We start from the raw sequence: 24,791 nt of genomic DNA, 5'->3' as shown, positions 1-24,791 counted from the left end.
AAATGGTCCAATACTTGTTCCTATTGGGGTTTATCCTTACAGCACTGCAAACTGTTCCCTTATAAAAACCATTGTAACTAATGCATACTAGCATTAAGCTAGACAAAACCCAGTGCGGTATCTGAAGCTTTGCAGATGTATTGTTGCTTGTGTGTCAAAATGGATGGAGGATAATAGATTAAAGCCGTTTACTCCAGTATTACTCCAGTATATTGCTCCATACCAGTGATTGCGATGTGGTAAATTATACTGACTTTAAGATTAAAACAAGAGTAAAATAAAAACATTTCATCTGTTGGTTGAACTTCAAATTAGTGCTGGGACAAACATGGTATTTTCATGTTTGGATACCAATTCAAGTATTTCAATATTCATTTGAAAACATTATAAGATGTTATAGCCCTTACTTTACCTTTTGTGAATTAACTCCAAAACAAAGGATGCCATGCAGTAGTAGAAATAAATAAATAAATAAATCACCCTTCTGTGTATTTCAGGTAAAAACTCAACAATGCATTTATTTATTTATTTATTTATTTATTTATTTATTTATTTTTATAATCACTGCCGTTGTCGTGTCTTTGCAATAAACAAAGTGGCCATAGACACATATTTTTATGAAGTAATAACATCACTTTTTAACTTGAATAAATACTTCATATAAAAAGGGGGATTGTACAATGAAAAAAACATGTACTCCTTTATTGAATTACATTCCACATAACAAAGCAGGATCGCATAATGAAAGAAAAATAAAATGTTGGAAAGTTTGAAATTTCAAAGTTCGTCAGATCCTGAAGTCTTTTTCCTTCCAAAAATGTTTCAATGCTTATTTGCCACATCTGTTGCATGGTAGCTGCACGAGCCAGAACAGAGTGCTTTTTGACAAGCCATATTCACAACAGAGATCTGCCTGCGTTGCTGCTTTTTTTTTTTTAAATCGATCAATAATTTCCAGCTTTGTTGCAACATAAATAGATTTTTTCAGAGGCCTGATTACGCAGCGCACACTTTATGACACTGAAAGAGTTGACTTCACTGCTGATGTGGCATCCCATGCTAATTACTGACCTGCTGTGTGAGGCATAGAATGTGGACAGTGTGTAATTAGATTATCGATTTTCATTTATTTAAAAAACATTGTTGTTGTTGTTGTTGTTGTTGTTGTTGTTGTTGTTGTTTAGTTGAGATCCAGGGGTCAGGTTTGTTCTAGCCGAAGGTTCGTTATTAGGAGGGCCGTTGTAGTGAGGGTGTACTGTATTAGCTTTGACTGCTCTGCCTTGTAAGGCGATTAGGAAAGATAAGGCTCAGCGGTGCAACATATAGCGTTAACTTGCAGCCACATGCAAACTATGCAATTGAGATAGATGTGGCTGAAACAATGGACAGACCAACCTTGCACATCTGTGAGGACAGGTGTCCAACAAAAGCAGCACCTTGCACTGCTCTAATTCTGTACAGTCAAGCAGGGTCTGGAATTAGTTTGTCCATCTCCAAGTAAAAAAAAAAAAAAAAAACTAATCCCACGCTCATTGTATAGTGTAAATAGCCTACACTTTTCCACCAAACAATTAAGGTGCAAATCTAATTAGAGTTGGGATTTGTTATAGCCGCTGCTTTAAACTTACGGTTTACACATTTTTTTTTATGGCCCAGACACTCCAGGTATTAACTCCAGGTATTGTAGGATCTCCATGGCATGATTGAGTCGGCAGCAGCAACTGAACCCAAAGAGAATGCCCAGTGACCAGCCATGCTCTGACTGTGTACCAGGTTCTGCAAGGTATTTTAACCTTCTGGAACAGAGAAGAGACTCCACAATAGATGTGTATAGGCAATTGAAGCGTTTGGTGTGCCAAAATGTATTGGAGATTGTGATCCAGAGATGCAGGTTCCAGTGAGGTACACTACATCACGTCTATAGTATAGCAAATCAAATATTAAGTGAAAGTACTACAATATATATACAGTACATTAGATTGCATGTGTTTAACTTTTATACCACAATTGCTTATCACAGGAAATTGGATTCTACATTATAAAAAGGAATTATACTATCTATTTACAGGTATTATAGTAATCGTTATTCTGACCTGGACTGTAGCATCCGATGCTAGGGGAAGTTGAGACACACAGACACACACGTAGTCTAGCCGCTGTTCAATGTTTATTTTTCAGGTGCTCACAAAATACAGCAATACATTGCAAGCCTACTGTATATGTAATATGACACTGGACAAAACCTGATCGTGGCATCCATCTCCAAGTAAACTTTACAGGCAACGCTTACTTTCTGCAGAACATAATTAAGGCCCTGTGAAAATCGCTATTTCACCAGCTGTGCGGAAATCGTGAAATTAGCCCAATACCGTGATTTTTACAATATTCTTAAGAAATAAAAATTATTTCATAATTATTTGTATTTCATACAAAAAATAAAAAAAAATCACTAACGAAACTGTACAGCTGTAATATTCGCTATGCACAATGTAGGTTTCTGCATACTGGTACCCTTTTTGAGGTCATCAGGTTTTTAAACACCATAGGATGTGATTCAAATGTATTCCATGAAGGCCTCATTCGACTTCAGACATTGGTCTTCATCGGAGGTGAAACTGCCCTGTGGCTCTTTTACCCCTTGACCACTTCACTTCCTGTTTAGCAGTCTTGGTAAAATTACCCGAACAGGCTTCGGCATTAGTGAGAACTTCAATCAACCAGAAATGTATTTGATGCAGTGGAGAGCTGACTCCAAGCTGTAAATAAAACATTGTTGTTTGCCTCTCCTGCCAGTTAAGCTTCTGATTTGTTTGTAAGCCATGCCTCATAAGATTTCAGTATGCTGTGTGCTGAGAGGGCAAGCCCGTGAGAAACTGAGAGACATACTGTACGGCTCTGTACAGTTCTTCGAATGACACAGCAAACCGAGGTGCAGACAAACCCTGGTGGTATGGCTAAGCCCAAATACAGATCAATAAAACTAAAACATAACATCTGCCTTATAAAAATGAGTGTCTTCAGTTAGTATTATACTGTACATTTCTGCTGAAATAAATAATGTGTTCTCCCCCTCTCCTGCAAATTAAGTCATTGTTTGCAGTAAGATTGGTTCAGCTGGATAGGCTGCTTGTTTGCTACATATTTATAATGATATCCATCCAAATTGTAATAAAGGAAATATGTTCTTTCTTCCTGCTCCCAGCTGAAGCCATGAATAGGAAATGGAAATGTTCATCAAACTTTTTTAAATAACCTTGTTCATCAAAAAGTCATTTCCCATATCCAGAATCCATTTACTCTGCTGTGTCAGAATCCATTTCCCTTGTGTTGCCGAGTGACTTCTAAAGAGTTGATCTAAGGTTGTCTAAATAGCAAATGCATTATCATTGTGTAAGTGCAGGGAATGCACTGTAATTTCCAAAGATGAGACTTGCAAAGACATTGGCTGGTACAATGCTTCTCATCAGATTCATATCGGAGCTTGTTTATGAAAACATAAGGTTTTCTTTGTGGCTTTGTCACTCTGATCCCTGAGACTTCAGTTTGCTCAGATTTGTTTTGGAGACTGCTGACTTGGCACTTGTGTACTGTACTGTATCACAGGAGCAGACCAAAAATGAGGGCAGCAATGTGTTTTGCAAAAGTAGACACTGAAGAAAAGCTTCAGAAGTTTTGACTAATTCCTTTTTTCAATTTTTCACTCCAGGAAGGAAACAAGCTTCTATAAGGGCTGGATGGTTGCTCTATTCATGTCCTCTTGATCGTGACACATCAAGGCCTCTGTGCACTGTAGTAGGCTATAAAGAGCACTCATCCTGCTGGATCATTGTGTTCACAGGAAAAGCAGCACGGGTTGTTCAGTTGGACTGCCCCCCCCCCCCCCCCCCCCCCCACACACACAAGCTACAGATGCTGAAACGTAGGTTGTCATCAAAATAAATTGAAAGTTCTATCCACCTTTCAATGTTAACAGTGCTGTGCTGGAAATAGATCAAGGTTGACTGACAATTTGTTGCAGGCTCTTTTAGGTAGTGTATAATTCTCATGATTCTTTCATTGCCACACTTAAACTGTATTTTGGGCACCAGGAAAGCATTAATATGCAACATATGTGTATTCTGTCTTTTCGTGAAGTTTCCATTGCACTGGGCCTCTCTTCTCTACATGTCAAGGTTTCTTGAGTGTGCTAAATAAATCCCACAGGTCTTGTTGAAACTCATACAATGGTACTAGAGGGGGGTACTGTACTTTGTTGCTTGCCTCACAATAAAACTGATATTTGTTCACCGGTTTTGTGTAATTGGCAACAATAGTCTACACTTGAAAAATACCGGTTTGGTGCTATTGTTCCTAGTTTTTGATTTAATTGGAATGTCTTTTGAGCTTGAAAGACAACAGTATCTATAATGCTAAAGCCCACCACACACAGCCAGACTCAAGCCGTCCCGACTCTCCTCATCAGAGTTTGCACAGATTCTGCGATCAGTTGTGCTCAGTTTTGGTTTGACGTCACAATTGAGTTTTTCCGGACTGGGTGTCGCACACTGCTAAGACTGAATTAGACGGACCACAACTAGATCCTGGTGATTACTATGTTTGCAAATTTAATTAATACTGCCCTGTACACATTTTTTTATTAACAGCCCAACATAGCGACCCTCATATTATGCATGGCATCGAACGCTGATTAGACGACGGAGAAAGCGCCATGAGGCAACCAAAAAAAAGCGCTTGCTTTGCCTATTTAATTTAGCTATTGACCATTTACACCGTGCAAACGTTTCAGACAGTGTTTGACTTCTTGTATAGTTTGTCTACTACACTTTAGGCTGCTGTAAATAAAATCCAAACTGTTGATTTTTATTTGACTTTGGCATGTTTTTTTTTTTCTCAGCATGTGGATCTAGGGGCTTGTGATTTGTGACCTATTGGAGATCAACACACTGGTTACTTATGTTTTAGCGCAGTAAGAAAATATAGGCTGCCAGTAGATTGATTGATAAGTAAACGCCTAAAAAAAAACAATTCAAATGTACACATATTTGGTATTTTTGAATCCGGCACATTCAGAGCAATTCAAGATTAATGTATTTTTACCTGTGAAACTCAAGCTGTCAATATTCCGGCAATCTTCTATGACCAGTCACCTGACAAGCCACGTCACTTTAAACCTGCTTCACCATTGGTTGACACCCTTATGAGTAATCAGTCTGTCAGTCTTGGTTGGCAACTGCCGCACACAGTCTGATCACATCTGAACGAAACTTCTACTGAAAAAGATTCGGGATGTCTTCAGATTTGAAGATTGAACATGTTGAATCTTTTTCAGACGCAGTTTCGTTCAGATGTGATCAGTCGGTCTGTGTGCAGCGGTTGCCGACCAAGACTGACTGAGTCAGATTAGTCATAAGGGTGTCAGCCAGTGGTGAAGCAGGTTTAAGTGACGTAGCTTGTCATGTAACTTGTCACAAGATGGCGGAATATTGACAGCTTTAGTTCCACAGGTAAAAATACATTAGTCTTGAATTGCTCTGAGTGTCCTGAATTCAAAAATATCAGATATGTGCACATTTGAATAGGTTTTTTTTAGGCATTTACTAATCAAAGGTAAATGATCAATTTACCTTTTTATTATCAATCTACTGGCAGCCTATATTTTCTTACTGCACTAAAACAGAAGTAACCGGTATGTCGATCTCCAATACGTCACAAATCACAAGCCCCTAGATCCACACGCTGAGAAAAAAAACCCGCCAAAGTCAAATAAAAAATCAACAGGTTGGATTTTATTTACCACAGGCTAAAGTGTAGTAGACAAGCTATACAAAAAGTCAAACCCTGCCTGAAACGTTTGCACGGTGTAAATGGTCAATTAATTAATAGGCTAAGCGCTTCTGGTTGCCTCGCAGCGCTGTCTCCACCGTCTAATCAGCATACGATGCATTGCATAATATGAGGGTCGCTATGTTGGGCTAAGTTAATACAAAAATGTGTATAGGGCAGTATTAATTAAATCTGCATACATAGTAATCACCAGGATCTAGTTGTGGTCCATCTAATTCAGTTTTAGCAGTGTGCGACACCCAGTCGGGAAAAACTCAATTTTGACATCAAACAAAAACTGAGCACAACTGATCGCAAAATCTGTGCATACTCAGACGAGATGAGTTGGGATGGCTTGAGTCTGGCTGTGTGCAGCGGGCTTAACATGCAGCATGATAAAAGTGATTTGTTGCTTGAATATATACTGAGCATCAAAAGAAACTTATCACTTATATTTGGATAAAATTCACTAGATGTGATCGAAAAATGACAAACTCTGTTTTAGAGCAGGTGCAGTGACTTTTTATTATGCTGATTAACAACTGACATCACGACGATGCTGCAAAATGATCTGTCGATCTTGGGCAGGTGTTGTGACTCTTGGTCTCCCAGTTCGTGGCCTCTCATTGACAGTGTGTGTCTGGTTATACCGTCTCACCAGGTTTGAATTGCTGGCTGCGAGCACCCAAGACGACAAGCCACAGTATACTGCCTTAGTCCGGCCTCCAACATGCCGATTTCACGAAGGCGCTGCTCTCTTGACAGATGTGGCATATTGTTTTTTCTTTATTGCTTTTATTGAAGATTACAATTCAACAGCTGAAATCACTCCATATCCAGTGTCCAATCAACTGTCTCACTAATTAGGTGATTAAGTGCATATGCTTCAGTCATAGTCACTCAAGTGTGCCATGGTCAAGGATTAATGATATCCTGATGTAATGAATGTCCATCATTTATATACCTTTTTTTTGGGGGGGGGGGGGGGGGGGGAAGATAAATGCGTTATAATAGTGAAATTTCTTTTGATGATCGGTATATGTTTTGACATTTTGAAAGGTTTATTCAAAAAAGGCCCTGTCCACACTACATAACCAATCTCGAGAACCGTACTTGAAACCATTCTAATTAATCCAGCTGAAAGCGTCCATGCTGAAGTACCGATTTTCATGTTTAGTCGGGCTAAATGCATACACACACTGTTAAAATAGTTCAGTTACAGTTCCTAGCAGAGCAAAGAACAATGGAAATTAATACGACAGTATCCCAACATGCACTGCATTTTATTTTATAATGTTGTGCTATGTCCCATATTAATAGAGGTCCATATTGCTAAAAATAAATAAAACAAGTATGTTGGAAAAGTAAATACAAGCACACACACAAGTAGGGCTTGAAGTATTCAGGTCGTATTTTTAATCAGGTGATTCTGTTTCATAATTAAACTCAGAAAAAGCTGTCAATTACAAAACAATCTCTGATTTTACCTTCATATCTTGACTGAGTCTAATTCTGGTACTCTTAATTTTATTTCAAACAGAGCTGACACATTACATGAATAGTTCATCTCCGATCCTAGTTTAAACTCGCATTTCATTTCTGCAGTCGCCTAATTTAACATTGTGCATTTGTTATTTTCCCCACTAGTTTAACAGAGATGTCCTGACAAGATTTTTGTAAGCAACAAAATGAACACCTAGTGTGTAGTGTACACTGATAGCAAGTCCTTCAGTTCCTTCTGAGTATTTCGCCAAACATATCACAAAGCATTTTGGGATACTGGAGGATACTGTACACAAAAAAAAAAATATTTTGGTATTACAGCATCCATACTTCTGATAAACCGCACTACCTGATGCGATCTAATTAAGAATTATTAAACACTGCGTAGTGTGGCCGCTAACCATATTTATCACTTTTAAGCCAGTTTAAATGCAGTGTGGACAGGGCCATTCATTTCATTTCATTTCATTTCATTTCACATTAAACCCATCTTATAAATGTCACTAGCAGTGTTCTGATTGAAATCAGGTAGAACTGTTTTTTTGTTTGTTTTATTTTTATTTATTTATTTATTTTTGTTTTGGTAATACAAAAAGCAGCTTTTGACTTTGGGGTCTTGCCAGATGATTGGATAAGGGAGGCCTGAGATTAGCGTGATTCTTTTTCCACCAAACAACCTTGATTGCCACATGCGTTGCGTCATTAAGCCAGGCTTGACAGTTGGCACGGACCAAGCCACAGGAATAAATATCTGTGCAAATGGATTTCCTTACGTGCTTAGTACTGTGTTTTAAACTTAATGAGATACTATATTGGGCAACTGTATGTTTTCGGTAGATACAGAATGTATTTACTAGATACAGAAGCTTTTTAGTGTGTACATATCAAATAAATCAAGTTGTCATTGAAATGTAGTTGTCAGTGCTACAAATATTAAAGCTGCAGTATCCCATAAAATCAGTTCAGTTTTGCACTAAAATACCATTCATTGGTGTCTCTTTACTCCGGAGTTTGTCTTCTGGGCACTTCATTAACTGATAGTGATTTTAGCTTTAAACACAACATCCTGCAACTTTACTTGAAACTAGATAGCCACATTTACTTGAGGCAAATGACGTGCCCTTCTACTGTACTACTTGCAGAAGTGGAAGGTTGTAGGCCTAAATGACATCAAGCTCAGTAGCTTAGGAATTAGTACAGGCTGAGTATTGCCTTATTTCTCTCAAATGCCATTTTCTGTTGAACATTTAGAGTAAAAAGAATAACAATTACTGGTATATTTTGGAAGTCGAAGCCTTAAACTGTAGGGCATTACACCTTTTACACCATCCTTTGTCATGTATATTGTTGTATAAGCGAATTGGTTCAACATGTTGGGTTTCCTTAAAAAATGTACCTGGGATAAGATCACTGAAGTATGAAGGCTGGCTGCTGTATCTGAGAGTGTGGCTGTTTAACAGCTTGCTGAGGTGCTCTGCTGCAAATGTACTGTAACATGTTAGAATGGCTTCGAACACGTAGTTCAGATCCATTGATAGCTTTCTTAGGACACGAGTTGAGTAGCTGAGCAAGCGAATGAACAGACCACAGACACAGGTCAGATGTCTGTTTTACAGTATTCTCCAGTTCATGGTATTAGTGTGTCTGTCCATTGCCTTGCAGTAAATAAGCTTGTGTGAGTGTAATATACATTAATACAAAATATTTTGTCTTGTTTTGAATGTAGGCAAAAACTTGATATGCTATAATGGAGGAGACAGGCAGTGGATATGGCATTTTCCCTCAACATTGATTGTCACATCTCACTGTTTGTTTTCCCCCTTAATGAGCTTTCACCAAAACACACATTACTGGGGTTATGTTGAATTGCTGAGGTTTTTAGACTTCATAGTGTATTAGGAATAGTAAGTTAACAGTAGTATGATAACACTGCAAATAACACATTTTACTTGACTTGTCAAAATGGAACAGATATTCTTCTGATGCTGCTAACACACTACCTAAAGACACCACTAGCTGTTTTTTTTAGAGTGAAAACATTGCATTACCTGTGCTGACCTTTTCAGGGCATTTTATGGAATAGTCAAAGGGAGGCAGCGGTTTCTTTTCTTTTGTTAAAACAAGATTGGACTGTACAGTAGCTCTGCGAACTCAGTCTACGCTCTATTCTCAAGTTAAACGGTATTTGTTTTCTTTTTTCTCTCTGTAGGCCAAGACTGCAAGCACAAAGGAAATTCGCGCAGTCACAGCCCAACTCCCCCAGCACAACCCCCATAAAGGTGCTGGAACCTGCTTTACCAACTCCAGTCTCCCAGATCACAGACCTCTCCAAACGGAAGCCTAAAACAGAGGATTTCCTGACCTTCCTCTGCCTCCGAGGTAAGAGCGATTTATTCTGATGCTTTATGTTCGTTCACAAATAGGCTATCCACTATTATAAAATGACCTATACATTGAGTGGTCATACATTCAGTTTGAAATCCTCCTGCAGATGGTATGGGTCATTCCATGTCAAGTCTCAAAGTACAGGATAATGTCCACAGCATGCAAGTGCACCTGTACTGTATTTAGGTCATGCAATACTAAGTAGCAAAAAGATAAACCAACTAAAGGTATATAGCAGTTTCACATCTGGTTTCATAGAGCCCGCTTCGTTTAGTTAACATTAGGTAGTGCTAAGATTAGTTCTCATCAGGGTCTGGCAAACCTGCCATCACTGAAAATAAGTAAAAAACGACACCACCCAAGAATGAGACCTCTTAACTAGTGTTGTATTATATGTTCTTCTTTTTCTCCATAGTGTTGAAGTTAAAGTTTAAACTGGCAGTTTCCTGTAGCTGACCAACAGGGTGTTTTTTTTTGTTTTTTAAACAGTAACTGCACACAGTGATTTTTAAAACTAGGCAGAGCTGATTAAGGTGTGTGAAGCTGATCCTTGTCTTAAGTTGTAAAAGAAAAGCTTCTTCAGCTCATTAATAGTGTCTTAGGGCAGTGGTGCTCAAACCCAGGGGCTGCAAAATAGCTTCAGGGAGGCCACAGCACATACATAAATATTCTCTCAAAAAACCCTGGAAAAAGTAGGCTGAACATTCAATTTATGCTGTTGGATTTTTAGTCTTCATTTCCACAAAGAGATCTTCTAAGGAGAGCAACATTTCACTTTCCTATGGATTCAGTAGGTGGTGGGGGTGGGGGTTCGTAGTCAGTATTAGGTCAGGATGTCTAATGCCACTGAAGTTTTGGAACCCCTGTGTTTGGGAAATGATTGGTCAGTTCATACTGTAGCAGGATGGCCTAAGTGCTCAGCCCTTCTGGGACACCATGGTCAGCTGCTGTTCCTCAAGGACAGCAAGGCAGAGGCCATCTGTTCCCAGTCCTCCTTTCTCAGCGGAGTCAGCATTCCAGAGCTGCTCCAACACCCATAGATCTGGGAGGCAGTCATTAAGAAGTGCATTATAATTTCCCATACTCATAAGCCAGACAAACCTACATGAGTGCCAGCTGAACAGTTTCCACCTGGCCACCTGGGGGGGAAAAAAAAAAAAAAAAAACTTTCAAAGTTTTACTGATTTTGCAAAAGTGTGCCAGCAAAAAATACATCAGGTTTAGAGATTCCGTACTATGCCCACATATACTGTAAAGTAGCAAACAAACAAGTTCTGTGTATGTTTTCACTGTGGTTTGCCAAAGTAAACCCAGAAATGACAGCATGTACAAAAACAATGTTTCGAATTAACTGAACATTTCATGGTCACTTAACTGAGATTGACCTTTTATAGCCTTTATTGGCAGCTTGGTTTGTATGAAGTCTAATTTACATTTCACTCCTCCTCCTGTTCAGAATTCCGACTGCAACAGTATTCAAGGCTGTTTTACCCATAGAAAATAATAGCTTTACTATTTACCACTTACTGTATTTGAAAGTACTGTATCTATTTAAAGGATATTTCTATCCATTTTTTAATTAAATGGTTAAAGGGCACATCTGCAAATGATATTGAGATGACACTGCTGGCATATTAAAGATACATACATTATTAGGTTGAAAAAGTCAAAGAGAAAGATGGGGTATAAGGAGAAGGATCTTGTATTACCATACCTCATTGAGTTGTAATTTAAAAATCACTATTGAATCGGCAGTACAAATAAAAAATAAATGTTTTTCAAACTTTGTAAAGATAATTACGTCATCTCATTTTGGTTTGGTAAAAAATAAGTGATATATTTGAAACCATTTTGTACCTCGCTCAAACACTTTACATTCAGATTTATGTGAGATGTGAATTTGTAAATGGTGCAGTAAATAACTGTCATTTTTAATTTGTCAATAGTCAATATTTCATAGATAAAACTTTACACAAATGTGTTTAAATTTTCTTGACCAGTATGCTGAGCCAAACGAAGGGAGATGTAAAGCAGACATGCATGTTTTTCATGTAATATATTGGTGTATTGAACTCCTGTACAGCAGAAATGTTTCTTTTGTTTGTGTAAGATATATCATTTAGTTGAGATTCAGTGTTTCTTTGATATTTTTGTTGCAGTGGGAATTGGCTAAACCATTAAGACACAGAAAATAATTATATTATAACCCCCCTTCTCCAACAGGCCACAAGATGTTAGCTTACAATTAGATAGAAGAACTCTGTAATCCCTACAGCTACCAACATGAAAAATCCATGTTCGTCCCGGCAATGACACATATTCAGCTATTAGTATGTACGTAATAGTATTATCCCCATCACCCCCTCGTTATTTTGGTTATGCACACTTAAGAATGTTGACCTTGCATCCTGTTCTTTGCTCTCTTCTACTCTCAAAGCCAGCATCATTTATAGATAATGTTCCCCAGTGGAGTACAGACACATTTTTCCCCTGATCTCATGCATCCTTAATGGAATTTTCATACATGGGTTTTGGTCAGGTTTTTTAAAAAACATTTTTTATAACATTTGGAATGGTTTCATGTGAATGTACTGTCTTCTGTAAGTATTTTATTCATAGCTGGGTGGTGAAAGTCAAAGAGCTAACACCGGCTTAGTTAGAGGGAGACTGGCTGTCCCAGGCAGTCAGAGACAGAGATCAGTGTTTTTTTAATAGCTCTTTTCATGTTTCAAAGGGGCCTCTGGCTTTTTTTTATTTCTCACAGAATTTTTCATTTAGATGGGTCTATAAAAAGAAATAAATTGAGAGTGATACAGTTCTTCTGTGTGGGTGTCTGTTTACTGTCGTCTGGCCTATTTTAAAGAATGTTAAGGCTTTTATCTTCTCTCAGAATAGAAACTGTGAAGCTTATTCCAGTTTTGACACTAAGATGTATTGGTAAACACCAGTAATGATAATCTAGGCTATTTATTGCAGTTTAAATTGAGGCAGTTGCTGCATGATGTACTTAGTTTAAAATGAAGAAAAATGACATTAAAGAAAATAAAAATGTGGGGGAGTACTCTTACTTGCTGTACACTTACTGTACTGTAGCTCTTCACCATGCTTTTTCAGGTGATTTGGTTCACCTTCACTTTTATTGGTCCCATGATAGCTCTGATTTTCCTGGTTGCTTGGAATCATGGGATTTGCAAAATAAAATTACTGGCATATATATATAAATACAATTCCTCCTCTGTGCGGGTGTTCCCCAGTTTAAACAACCTGTCTCCCTATAACAGTAGTTGGCTCTTTCACTACCCATTTACAACAGTATGGCTATATACATTCACATGAAGGCTTTCCAGATGATTTAAAAAAAAAAAAAAGTATTAACTGACCTAAACACTATGAAAATATATTACCTTTATTAGCTGTCCTTTAAGTACTTTTAAGTACCAAGTCAGTTCAGTACTATTGAAACGGAATTCCAAAAATGGATGTTTGCAGTAACTGGAACTCCCTTCCTAGCGCTATGCCTAAACCTTCATCCACTGTAACATTCTGGGAGCGCTGTTAATGGATTTTACCTCAAGGTGGGACATTCGGGTAGAATAATTTGCTTAAACTGAAATAAACTTCCTAGTCATTTCTAAAGTATTAACTTCTGACTCAACTACCAGGCAGCAATGTCCTTTTAATAAGGGTTCTGTTACTGTGCGTCTGTTACATGCTGTACTACTGTATTCGGTACCATGGCACATCCAGCAGCACTTCCCCCTAAGCGGGTCTATAAAACCACCAACCTCACGTCCTACCAAGTATGATTTTTCATCTCCCATTCAGTTAATGACCAGACCAAATCCCTGCTGCTGTTCTGAGATTTGATTGTGAAGTGCTTGTGTGTGGTTGCAAATATCAGGACTAAGTAACCAGATACCTTGTGCCTTCATTCTAAGCTTTTACACTTGTGACGAATCCCTGCCAATCATCGCTGCTGTTGCTGTATCTTGTTTAAATCTGAATGTCTCCTAGCCAATAATAAGATGACTGATTTTTAAATAAAATTTCACAGGCAGGACATACAGTAGGCTGATTTTAAAGTGCACCATGACTCTGCTGCTGTCAGGTACTCTACTGAAATTATAAGACTAGAAATGTATTTTAGGTGGATTTGCATCTGTGTCTATGCAGTGCACTGTACACATGAAGGAGAACCTCTTACCAGACTTGATTACTGTGAGTTTTACAATACTGTAGGTGGTTGTTCTGCCATATACAGTAACTTTTATATAGATATTCCTTTAGCAGAAGTTTTTTTTTTTCACATTTTGCAGTACTGTTTGTTCCCATATGTAGAGTAATGGTTAAACCTATTCCCTCCCCTCAAAAGGCCCCTCTGTGTTGCATTCGTTTTGGTACAATAAATGTTCACTCTCTTGTCACAATTTAATAGAGCACTAAGTTTTTAAGTTTTTTTTATGGTTTGTGCTTTTAGAATAATTTATGTAAATTGTTAAGAAGGATAACACTATAATGCATCCTTTATCAAGTACAATATATCTACATTTTCAGCACTGCCAATCCAACACTTTCAACAAGCACAAAAAAAAAGAAAGTGTCTGTGTGTATTAGGCGACATTAAGTTTTTATAATTGGTAACGCTTAAAGCATTACAGTCCTTGCTTTGCTGAGTCTGACAGGCCCTGTTCTTTGTGCCAGATGCCTAGCTGCAAGTCAGCCTATATCAGTATCATAAATTCTCTTCAATATTCCTGGTGAAAGGAATGCCGATTATGAGATGCCGCGGACCAGGAAGCCTGTCAAATTATTTCTAGCACACGCTCTCCTGGGGCCTGCAATAAACAAATACGCCAGAACGGGGGCCTTATTTAGGGTTTGAAACATATATTGGACTTGACTGCTAGGCAGTTTTAAGTTTCCAGCCTTGACATGTTTTAAAGAAAGGAAAACCTTTCACACAGTAAGTAGCATTTGGAAAAGGCCAGTAGCATTTGCCAGCCAAAAAATGGCCTAGCCTTATTATTATTATTATTATTATTATTATTATTATTATTATTATTATGATTATTATTATGATTATTATGATGCTGTGGGTTTTTGACATTTCTTTAACACTTTAAACCTTGCGACAGCAAAGAGAGCAGCCATTATGGATTTATTATTTCAGTATTAGGGAAAGTCATTTCATGTTCATTTCACTTATTCAAAAAAAAAAACACACATGTAGATTCCATCATTCTGAAATGTTAACCTTTGCTTTTTCTCCTTCAGAAACAAAAAGAGCAGTACATTACATAATGTTTTCGCACATACTTGATTTTTGTGACCTTTCAGAGTTTTTTTTCCTACTTTTCAGATGTTTGTTTTTCTCCTGTTGAACTGTAACTTGATTGAGACCATAATCGCCTAACCCATAGTGCACAGGGGAGGCAAACTAAATATTTTGCCCCTCTACTTTTTTTGCTCCGTGACACTAGTATTGGTTATGCCTTTAAATAGTTTAAAATGTAATTTAAAAAAATAAACTGCAAGTCATTCAGAAGATGCCAGAAGTACAACATTGATTTAATTTTTTTAAACACACAAATTAATAAAAACTGGAAGATATGAAGACATCTTGATATCTTCAGTATCTTCCATGACAGCAGGTATTTTGACAGGTGTTTTCTTTGATTTTGCGTGGTGCAGTGATACGTGATTAAGCACAGGTGCAGTAATTTGCCTTTGTTCCTAAGTAGTTCCTAATAGTGGCATTGTGCAGGATATTGTAACGGCTTGGAACACCGAAGGACCAGTCAGCATGCAGCATTCTCACGCTCTAATTTACAACAGTTAACGTTAGCAGCGGTGTGACTCCAACAGAAGGTGCTGGGCAGTTTGTGGGGACTACAAAAAATGATTTATTAAATATAGCCTAGGTAGTTGTTAGTTTAGTTTGTTTTATTCTCTATTAATTAAATTAAGAGTCACAGTTCTTCTTTCGTAGCCAGTATCATCTTACTTTAAAGGCACGTACTGTACCTGAAAGCATAAGGTAATTTAAAACATGTTTGCTTATACTCTCACCGTCGTTCTGCATACCGTCAGCCCTTGTTAATGATGTAAAATAATGTACCCAATCCGAAGCAAGTGCAAAACTTGCTCCAATATTTAAAGTAAAAAATGTTAATTGTTTTAAATTATTTTATTATGGGCAAACTTTACCCTCTAACTCAATGGACCATTTTTAGAAGCAAGCACAAAGGCAAAGACACAATTTCTTTTATTATTTGTTTATTTAACAGCATTTATCCAAGGCGACTTACAGAGACTAGGGTTTGTGAACTATGCAGCAGCTGCAGAGTCACTTACAATTACGTCTCACCCGAAAGACGGAGCACAAGGAGGTTAAGTGACTTGCTCAGGGTCACACAATGAGTCAGTGGCTGAGGTGGGATTTGAACCGGGGACCTCCTAGTTACAAGCCCTTTCTTTACCCACTTGGACCACACAGCCTCCTCTAATTTCTTAGAGGAATAATACAATTTTAATGGTATAAAACAAAAAACAACTCTTGACTGGTCATTCCTGCAACTAAATTTATACTGTTAAATATATACTGTTGAAATTGTTTTATTCAGCAAAAAAGGAAAATAAATTGTGTTTGCTTCAGATTTAAGTCTCTTTTTTTATATAGTAAACCAGTGCTTCTGATGTTGCAAGTATTTTGAACTGCCTTACTTAGGGTATACTTACCTTCATAAGAACAGTACTTGTTTTTCTTTAACACTTTTCTTTAATAAACTAGTGGGAATTCTAGGTGTAGCACTGTGCAGAGATGTCATTGGTACTGGTTGTGCCATTTGGTGTTACTTGCTTGTGTTTGTAATGAATGCATGCTCAGTAAGTACATATTGAACATTTTATGCCCAATTTTGTCAGCTTGCAATTATTAAAACCGTAACATCACAAAATCAAGGTTTTTGCCTCTCTACGCTCAACACTTAGTCCGTCAGTCGTTTCAGCAAAGATTGTATATGATTTTTGCAGGTTTTATAAAATTAATATGTGAAATGGGCATACATATACAAGGTTTGATCAGTAACATTTAAAAAACTATGTTTACTGGCCTCGTGTAATTTATCAGGTTGATCCATCTGATGAAATTACAAGTTGTAAGATGTAATTTCTGAATTTCTTTTTCTACAAGTTCAAGTTCAAATTTGCGGTGGAGAGGCGGGTGGAGATTTTTGCAGATGGGTAATAATTTATAAAAATGTTTCTGAGTAAAAATGAACTACACTCCAAACATGCAATGAACTCAGTCGCCCTATGAAGAACCATGATGTTTCACCTCACAATCGCATTTAGAAACACTACTATGCAGTTATCAAACATACAAATTTAATAACAGAAAGCATAACCTACCAAACCTGACGTTTAGATCCGCAAGTCCATCCTCCTGTTTTCATTGCAAACTTGTCGAGTACTTATAGGTCTTGGTTTTACAACAGCTGTTTTATAGCATGATTTGCAGGGGACTGAAAAACAGGGGTGCTCAGAGTTGGTCAAAAGCAGAGGATGTCTAGTAACCTCCCAGACATCAACAAAAGTCGGTAAATTCAAAATTTAAATGCAATGTTATGGCCAGAGAAGGCACTTTTGTACATGATTTGTGAACAATGAACCAGGTTTAAATAACTGATTTTGTAGTACTTAATTTTTCAAAGGCTACAATAACCATTTCGTCCTTTTTGAGTGATTTTGTATTTCCATACATATCTTCAAATGCGCCGTTAAAAGCATTCATTTTTTAAGAGTCGTCAATTATGTTTTGTATTTTCGCCCATCCCCAATTTTGGTTATGTCCAATTGTTATGTTTGCTGAACTGATGAATCTCAGGACAGATCGTACCAATTTTATATTATATTGTGGTTTATTGCCAAGGCTGGTATTGCTTTTGAGGCCAATACCCTGGAAATGCTATATCAATTATAACATAACACCGACATGGTCAATTCGCACAGGAGTAAAAAGACACAGGATGCCAGAGTTTTAAATTTTACAGAAGGTCCTGATATCCTGTAAAATAATCAGAGGACCACTGAGAGAATTATCTGGGATAAAAAGAAATGGATAGCTCGCACGGGACTACATGTCACAGATGTCTGTAAAATTTCCGAAACCGTGTGGTGATTTTTAGTTCCGTGCGAATCGGACTTTAGATTGCACGTTATTGGTACACCTGGGGTACGTTCAGTAGCCAGAGAGCTGCAGAATATTCGTTGCTGAGTATACTGTCATGTAGGCATGATGCTGTCTACCTTCCAGAAACTCCTGCAAAACTAACCGCATTGCAACTTTGTCCGCCATTTTTGAAAACGTTCGCTAACATACTGTTCAATAAGACCTAACTTCCGCCGTTGCTAGGTAGAAACACAAAACCACTGTTCTAATTAAAAGTTTTAATTTCTAACTCTCAATACCCTTAGTCATTTTGAATGTTAAACGCAAGCTTTCAGACTCCTGACTGTCCTCCTCTCAAATGTCACAACTATACTGCTTCACTTAGTGTTAACACAATTAGCTGTCACTCTCCATGAATTTCCTTATTCCCACCCTCCACAACCATTGATTTGTCAACATTCAAACTGAACTTTTCAAGTCTTCCATTCGTTGTAACTGCAATGCTATAATAATGCAGGTGACTTTGAGACTGGATAAAGTAGGACAGTAAGAAAAAGAAGAAAATGCTACTCTACAGGTTTGAAATTACGCGTTGTTGAATTTGTCGAAATACATGTTAATCGCAGTGCTGAAAAAACAGTATGTGAATGGAGACGAAACAGACAAACTTAAAATGGACAAAGAAAAACTAGCTGATAGGAGGAAAGTGTTTATGGCCCAGTGTAGAAAACATTTTATTTGAATGTAGTACTTTTGAATGACTTTAATACATACTGTAACTCGTTCTACATGTCCATGCAACACAGAGGTACACTTGTAAAGCATGTGTATGGTTATGGTTCTGATTAAAAAAACAATGAATGTATGTGTACAGCTGGAATGCAATTGTACTGCACCGCATCTATTGTCTAAGTATGATCTTGGAGAGAAATGTTCAGTAAAGCAAAGATGATATGTTCTTGAACTTGTTTGGGCACTTGATAAGCTAAAATAAAATACCGGTAGTTTTAATACAGATGTGATGTGCGATGTATAACTTGATTTTACGCTTTTAATTATTACTTTTTAAATAGTGTCTAGAAGTTTCAAAAACAAAAAACAACACTGTATAAATATTAATGGAATAAAATGTTGCAAACAAGGGTTATTTCGAAACTAAACCTGTGTATCTTTATTTATCGGTGTTGAGATGTAGGAAAAAAAATCAATTGGGGTTTACAGTGTCGCAGACCATTACAGCGACTGCACATAACAGCGCTACAACATGACCACGACGGACATTAAAGCACAGCCCATGGCTGCACCCTACACCCTTAGACAAGTGTACACTTTGCGTGATGTTTTACTGACGTCATAGTGTGCACTTGGTGTGAGCGAGGGTGTAGGGTGGAGCTAAAAGCGTTAAATGGTTGGGACGCACTTCAGCATCATCATTCAGCGCCTTTACATTTGACTGTAGCAAGAAGCTACGCAATCTTTTATTGTCAGATTGTGGTTTGGAAGAATGGCTGTAGCATTTCCACTATTCCTGTTCCAAAGAACTGTGGCAAGGATTTCGGCAAGTAGGAGAAGTCTTTGCCGCGGTTTTGCCCTACTGAGCGAGCAAGACGTATTTAAAACATTCTACATGTATATGGTTATTTTTAAACTTTGAGATCATTTGAAAAACTTTTATCTTGGTTAATAAAATAAAAACTTTGCCACATCTTACAAACATGTACTTAATAATGTAGCCTAATATTTGTTTTTTTTTTGTTTGTTTTAAATAATATTTTAAATAAGAGATCTATTTTACTTTAAACAAATAGGTAATATATTTTGCTTTATATACAGTATCACTACAAAATGGCTAAAGGTTCTACACAAATTTATTAATCACTGCAAAAACATATAATGAAAATGATAAAAGTGTACAGGCTACATAAGTTTCAAATGTCACTCCCAGCCCAGCTTTGCGGTGTTTCTTTTTTCTGTGAAGAGGACATAGTTTGCCGCACGCAGCTGGGTCTCTTCCTGTTGTTATCTCTACTGGACCTGTCATCCATCAATTCCTTCTTTTTGTACAAGGAATGCACCAGGGTAAATATCAGTAGGAGAGATTTAATCTTGAAGCTAGCCACAGGAGTTCGGCAGAAACATTTCAATCGGAAAACTGCAAAGCAGCAGGCTGCAGCAGCTCAACCTGGATTCAGTGCTGCACCGAGTGACACGTGCAAGAGAAAACATATGTTACTTTCGTTTTAAATTAAAAACTACTTTTAGTTTTTCAGTTTTGTATGTACATTTACCTGTTTACACACAAGTTTCTTTTGAAATGTTTATTTTATTATAGTTTTTCATTTTTTGAAGTGGTGCTTTTATATGTGGTATACGAGTATAACCACGGCGGTTCTAGTGTTAAATGTGCAGACAATCAAACCATTAATTATAATAACTCGCTTAAGCTCTGCAATGATTACCTTGATACTAATTCTAGTTCTACTGTGCATTTGATTGCAGGCTACTGTACCTGGCACTCCAAAGGTTAGTTAATTTGATACACTTCTGCATAGCTACTAGATTAGAGAGTAGTGAACCTAACATGTTGAATTGGTAGAAATTAACGTTCTGTAAGTTTCTTTTTTTTTCTTGCACTATTTACATTTAAGATGAAAACCTGCAAAGAGTTTACATAGTTATGTCTCGTAATTTTTAGCAATAAAATACAATATTCAAACCATTACTCTGTCTGTTAAGTAAATATTGGTATTTTTTAATAACAAATCATTTGCAAGTTGCTTTGGCTTTAGTAGAGCAACAATGCTGGATAAGAACAATTTAAAGCCAACCCACCTTAAAAGCTCTTGGGTGTCATATCCAGGTCTGTACACAGTCTATGGAGACGTGCAGTACTCAATTCAATGTCTTAGAGGCGAAGCCTGCATTGCTGTTCTGTATTAATTACCTGATAATAGACCTGTTGGTCGCTATGTGCTTCAGAAATAAGATACTCATCTGCGCTTTGTTACTGTAGAATGAAATAATGTTTTTGTTCCTTTTGGAATTAAGTGTTATTCATCCCCATACAGTTACATGTAAAGCTAATAAAGGGATTCAACTGTTATCTTGAGCAAACTTGCTTATCTTTCACAAGAATTGTACATTAAATCACATTCATTTAATCTGGTATGTACAAATATATAAAATATTTAAATGTACTCTTCAATACGCAGTCAGAACTTCTTTGTATTTCTAATACGGAAGCATGTTTGGACTGATTTTGGCTGCCGAGTTACATAAGATATTTCATATTGCAAGGTGAAGTTACTTTGTTGTTCAAAGTCAAATTTCCAATTCCAAATCTTGGGGGTGAGTGAGGGTGTGGACATTTTAAATGTCAGTAATGAGTAGCAGTGGTGGTGTCAGTTACTGCAAGCGTCCCTTTCCTTTCTGTTCTCCCCCCAGACTCGGCTGCGTTGCCCAGCAACATGGCGTATTTCGGAAGCTCTCAAGATGAAGAGGATTTGGATGAGGAAGACGAGGAAAGCATGGATGTGAAGCCAGCTGCTTGCATCGCTTCAACGTCCTGCAATTCCACGCCCAGGAAAGGCAAGCTGCACGGCAAACACACTGTCAATGGCTGTGGTACGTGTCCCTCGATACAAGCATGCACTATGATGAGGAATCACAGTAACAGTAGCCTAAGTGACCGAGACACAGGTTTTCTACCTGGCGTATGAAAATGGCTCACCCATTTGTGATTTAGACTTTCAGTAAAAGGTTAATAATAATAAAAAGAAACATGCCAGCGTGTAGTTTGACTAGTTAGTACAATTCTAGCTGGTTTAGTTCTTAGCTTGCATAGTACGTTTGTGGTTTGTCAAACGGTCTTAATGCCTGGGAAAGAGTTATGCAGCTCTTCCAGTTGTTTTAATATCAGCACTCCTTTCCTCCCTTGCTGTTAAACAGTTAGAGAATGTTCACCACAGAGGAAACATATCAGCGATCGTGGGGAGAAGGTGTCTGCGTGTGTGTGTGTCTGTCTGTCTGAATCTGGGGATATACAGGACAGTAGTAAAGTGGTGCCTGCCTGCCTGGAAATAGTGATGAACTATGATTAATCTAAATTAATTTTTGGTTAATTTCCGATTTATTAAATTAAACACCAAAAATGACTTTGAACGATTAATAAACTGCGTAATATCGATCATTATTATTATTATACAGGATCCTGTTTGAGCAGAGTTCCGTTTACAACGTATTGAGGAGGCGTGTCCCTGCCAAACAACATGGGCTTTAAATGAGGAATTACTCTGGTTAAAACTGACTCGCTTATAACGTATATACCGTTTAATACGTACAGTTTTCATGTTCCACAGGATGTTGCGCAAATAAGGTGCATCCGGGACAGTCACGGTGACATTTCTGACGTCAGGCAGGGAAACAGTTGCAGTTTACTTTTATTCTATGTTTTTGTTGGCACAGCTTTTGTACAGTTTAAAACGTATAACATAAACAATTTGAATTACATTTAGCAAAAATATAAATTCGTAAAATTGTACTAATTACATTGTATGGCCCACAAATAATAAACTCCTGTTCTTTGGCAGTTGAGCTTTCTTGTACTGTTGATATTTACTGGTATTTATCTATGACAGGGACAACAAACATTGTTAACTGTGACATTTCTGACGTCAGGCAGGGAAACAGTTGTAGTGTAGCATTGGTACATTTTACAAATGCACTGTTTTAAAAAAGTGTACTAGGCTTGGAGCATTTTTGTACAAATGTAACAGGGTATTTTTAGAAACATTTGTTCACCAAAATGTTGTAATTTTTAAAACGTATCCCCATCAAGACAGCGCATAGAAATAGTTTGGAAGCTGTGACAGGTGACACTGATTGGCTGATAAACTAGCTTTTTTACTACCATCACATACCACAAAACAAACAGGAATTTTCACAAAAATGTTGTCATCCCAAGTAATCGGATAGTATGTAATAATTTGCCGCCGCCTTCCTTTTTGAGCATTCATGTTACTACACCATGGTCCTAATTTGTTTTTCTCTGATCTTTCACATAGGAGTAACAGAACAACGCTTCGATTTGAACTTGTGACTAAACTATGAAATCCTTTTGCTGCATAATAATAATAATAATAATAATAATAATAATAATAATAATAATTCTTACCTTATTTTGTTTGTCTGGCCGTGGTCGTTGTCACTGTTTTCTGTCGTTTTAACAGAAGCTATGACAGTGAGTTATTGGAAATACTGGATTTGCATTTTGCATTTGTGCCCTATCTTTTGCTGTTATATTCAGTGCTAATTTAGATTTGTTTCTGGAGGTCACCAATGGCCTTAGGAATCTCTCCATGGCTGAACTAAAGCTCAAACTGAAAACCCGCCACACTTCTCACTATACAAACAGCGTGTATAGTAGGGATGTTTGAGTTTTCGTTTTTTTGCAAAAAATTGAAAATTCCGCAAGAACAAATTCTGTGATTTTTTTTTTTTTTTTTTTTTTCTGTGGTCGCGAATCCTGGAGGGACTATCTAATACTACACCATGCTCCCTTTATGTTTTTACTCATGTCACTGTTTTGTATGCGTTATGGGAGCTTTAACAGGAGGGCGGGTCTTGAGGTTGACATAAAGAAGACTAATTAGTACCATTTTATGAATTTATATTTTCGCTAAATGTAATTCAAATTGTTATGTTATACGTTTTAAACTGTACAAAAGCTGTGCCAACAAAAACATAGAATAAAAGTAAACTGCAACTGTTTCCCTGCCTGACGTCAGAAATGTCACCGTGACTGTCACTTACTGTCCCAGATGCACCTTATTTGTGCAAAATATCTACCTGTGGAACATGAAAACTGTACATATTAAACGGTATATACGTTATAAGTCAGTCTGTTTTAACCAGAGTGATTCCTCATTTAAAGCCCATGTTGTTTGGCAGGGACATGCCTCCTCAATACTATACCATGGTTGTTTTCATGTCATAGAATGATATGTGAATTGGAAAAGCTAATTGGAATAGCTGGAAAATGAACACATCTGGAGTGAGACAAGGTATTTATTGTGCACTTTTTCAAGTATACAAATATTTACAACTGTCCTAACTATTTCCATGGGTGAAAGTGCAGCGTCTGTAGAAGGCATTGCGTCAAAATGGCCTCTCCCAGGTCCATTCCTATGATTCGTGTAGAAATGCCAAAAAAAATCTGGGGGCGTGGAAAACTGTAATGTTTCCGCACGTACTTGATGACTTGTGACCTTTTAGTATATTTTTCTCCTGTTGAACTGTAGCTTGATTGAGACCATAGGCACCTAACCTATAGAGCACAGGGGAGGCAAGCTATATATATATATTTTGCTCCGTGTAAACACACTATTCTATGTTGTTATGGTTTTGCCTAAAAAAAAAAGGGGGAAGTCATTCATAAGATGCCATAAGTCCAAAAATAAATAAATAAAAACCAGGGCAGTGTGGGAGTTTCAGTCAAAATGATCAGTGGCCACTTTCACCCATGTATTACAGCTTTTTTTTCTTTCTTTTTTTAATTTTAGTTTTGTTTATGAAAACTAAAACATGCGTTTTGATATTGTGGAAAAAAATGTGATGTATGTGCGGCATAGTAATGTACGGAACCACTAAAGGAACATGGTGTAAAAATTGAAATGGGAGGCTACTATCTCGTGCCCACGACTGTAAAAGCAGCGCATTGCAAGTTTGCGATTTTGCCGGTTTGTAAATCCCTTTTTGAAATATGCAATGTAGATATTGCAGTTCCATGGTAAAGCCTTTATTGACAACATGTAAAAAATCATTGTGGCAGGCTGGCTTGCAGTGGTGACGTCACGGACCAGGAAGTAACTGAGTCAAACAATGGATGGGCGGGTGAAGCTGAGTGCAACGG

The 24,791-nt window shown here is 37.4% G+C and overlaps 1 protein-coding gene across 1 annotated transcript in view; it reads left to right on the top strand.

The window, feature by feature from the left end:
* Positions 1-24,791, top strand: part of LOC117400229 (protein Jumonji-like) — a 163,177-nt gene that overhangs the window by 94,176 nt on the left and 44,210 nt on the right. Inside the window, exons 4-6 of the mRNA XM_033999844.3 lie at positions 9,536-9,705; positions 20,381-20,404; positions 21,326-21,505. Of these exons, the coding sequence (XP_033855735.1) occupies positions 9,536-9,705; positions 20,381-20,404; positions 21,326-21,505 (374 nt within the window). The remainder of the gene's footprint in view (positions 1-9,535; positions 9,706-20,380; positions 20,405-21,325; positions 21,506-24,791) is intronic.

Source organism: Acipenser ruthenus, chromosome 4 (assembly GCF_902713425.1).
Source record: "Acipenser ruthenus chromosome 4, fAciRut3.2 maternal haplotype, whole genome shotgun sequence".
NCBI lineage: Eukaryota > Metazoa > Chordata > Actinopteri > Acipenseriformes > Acipenseridae > Acipenser > Acipenser ruthenus.
Note: the sequence above shows the minus strand (reverse complement) of the source record. Positions and strands in the feature narration are given on the sequence as shown.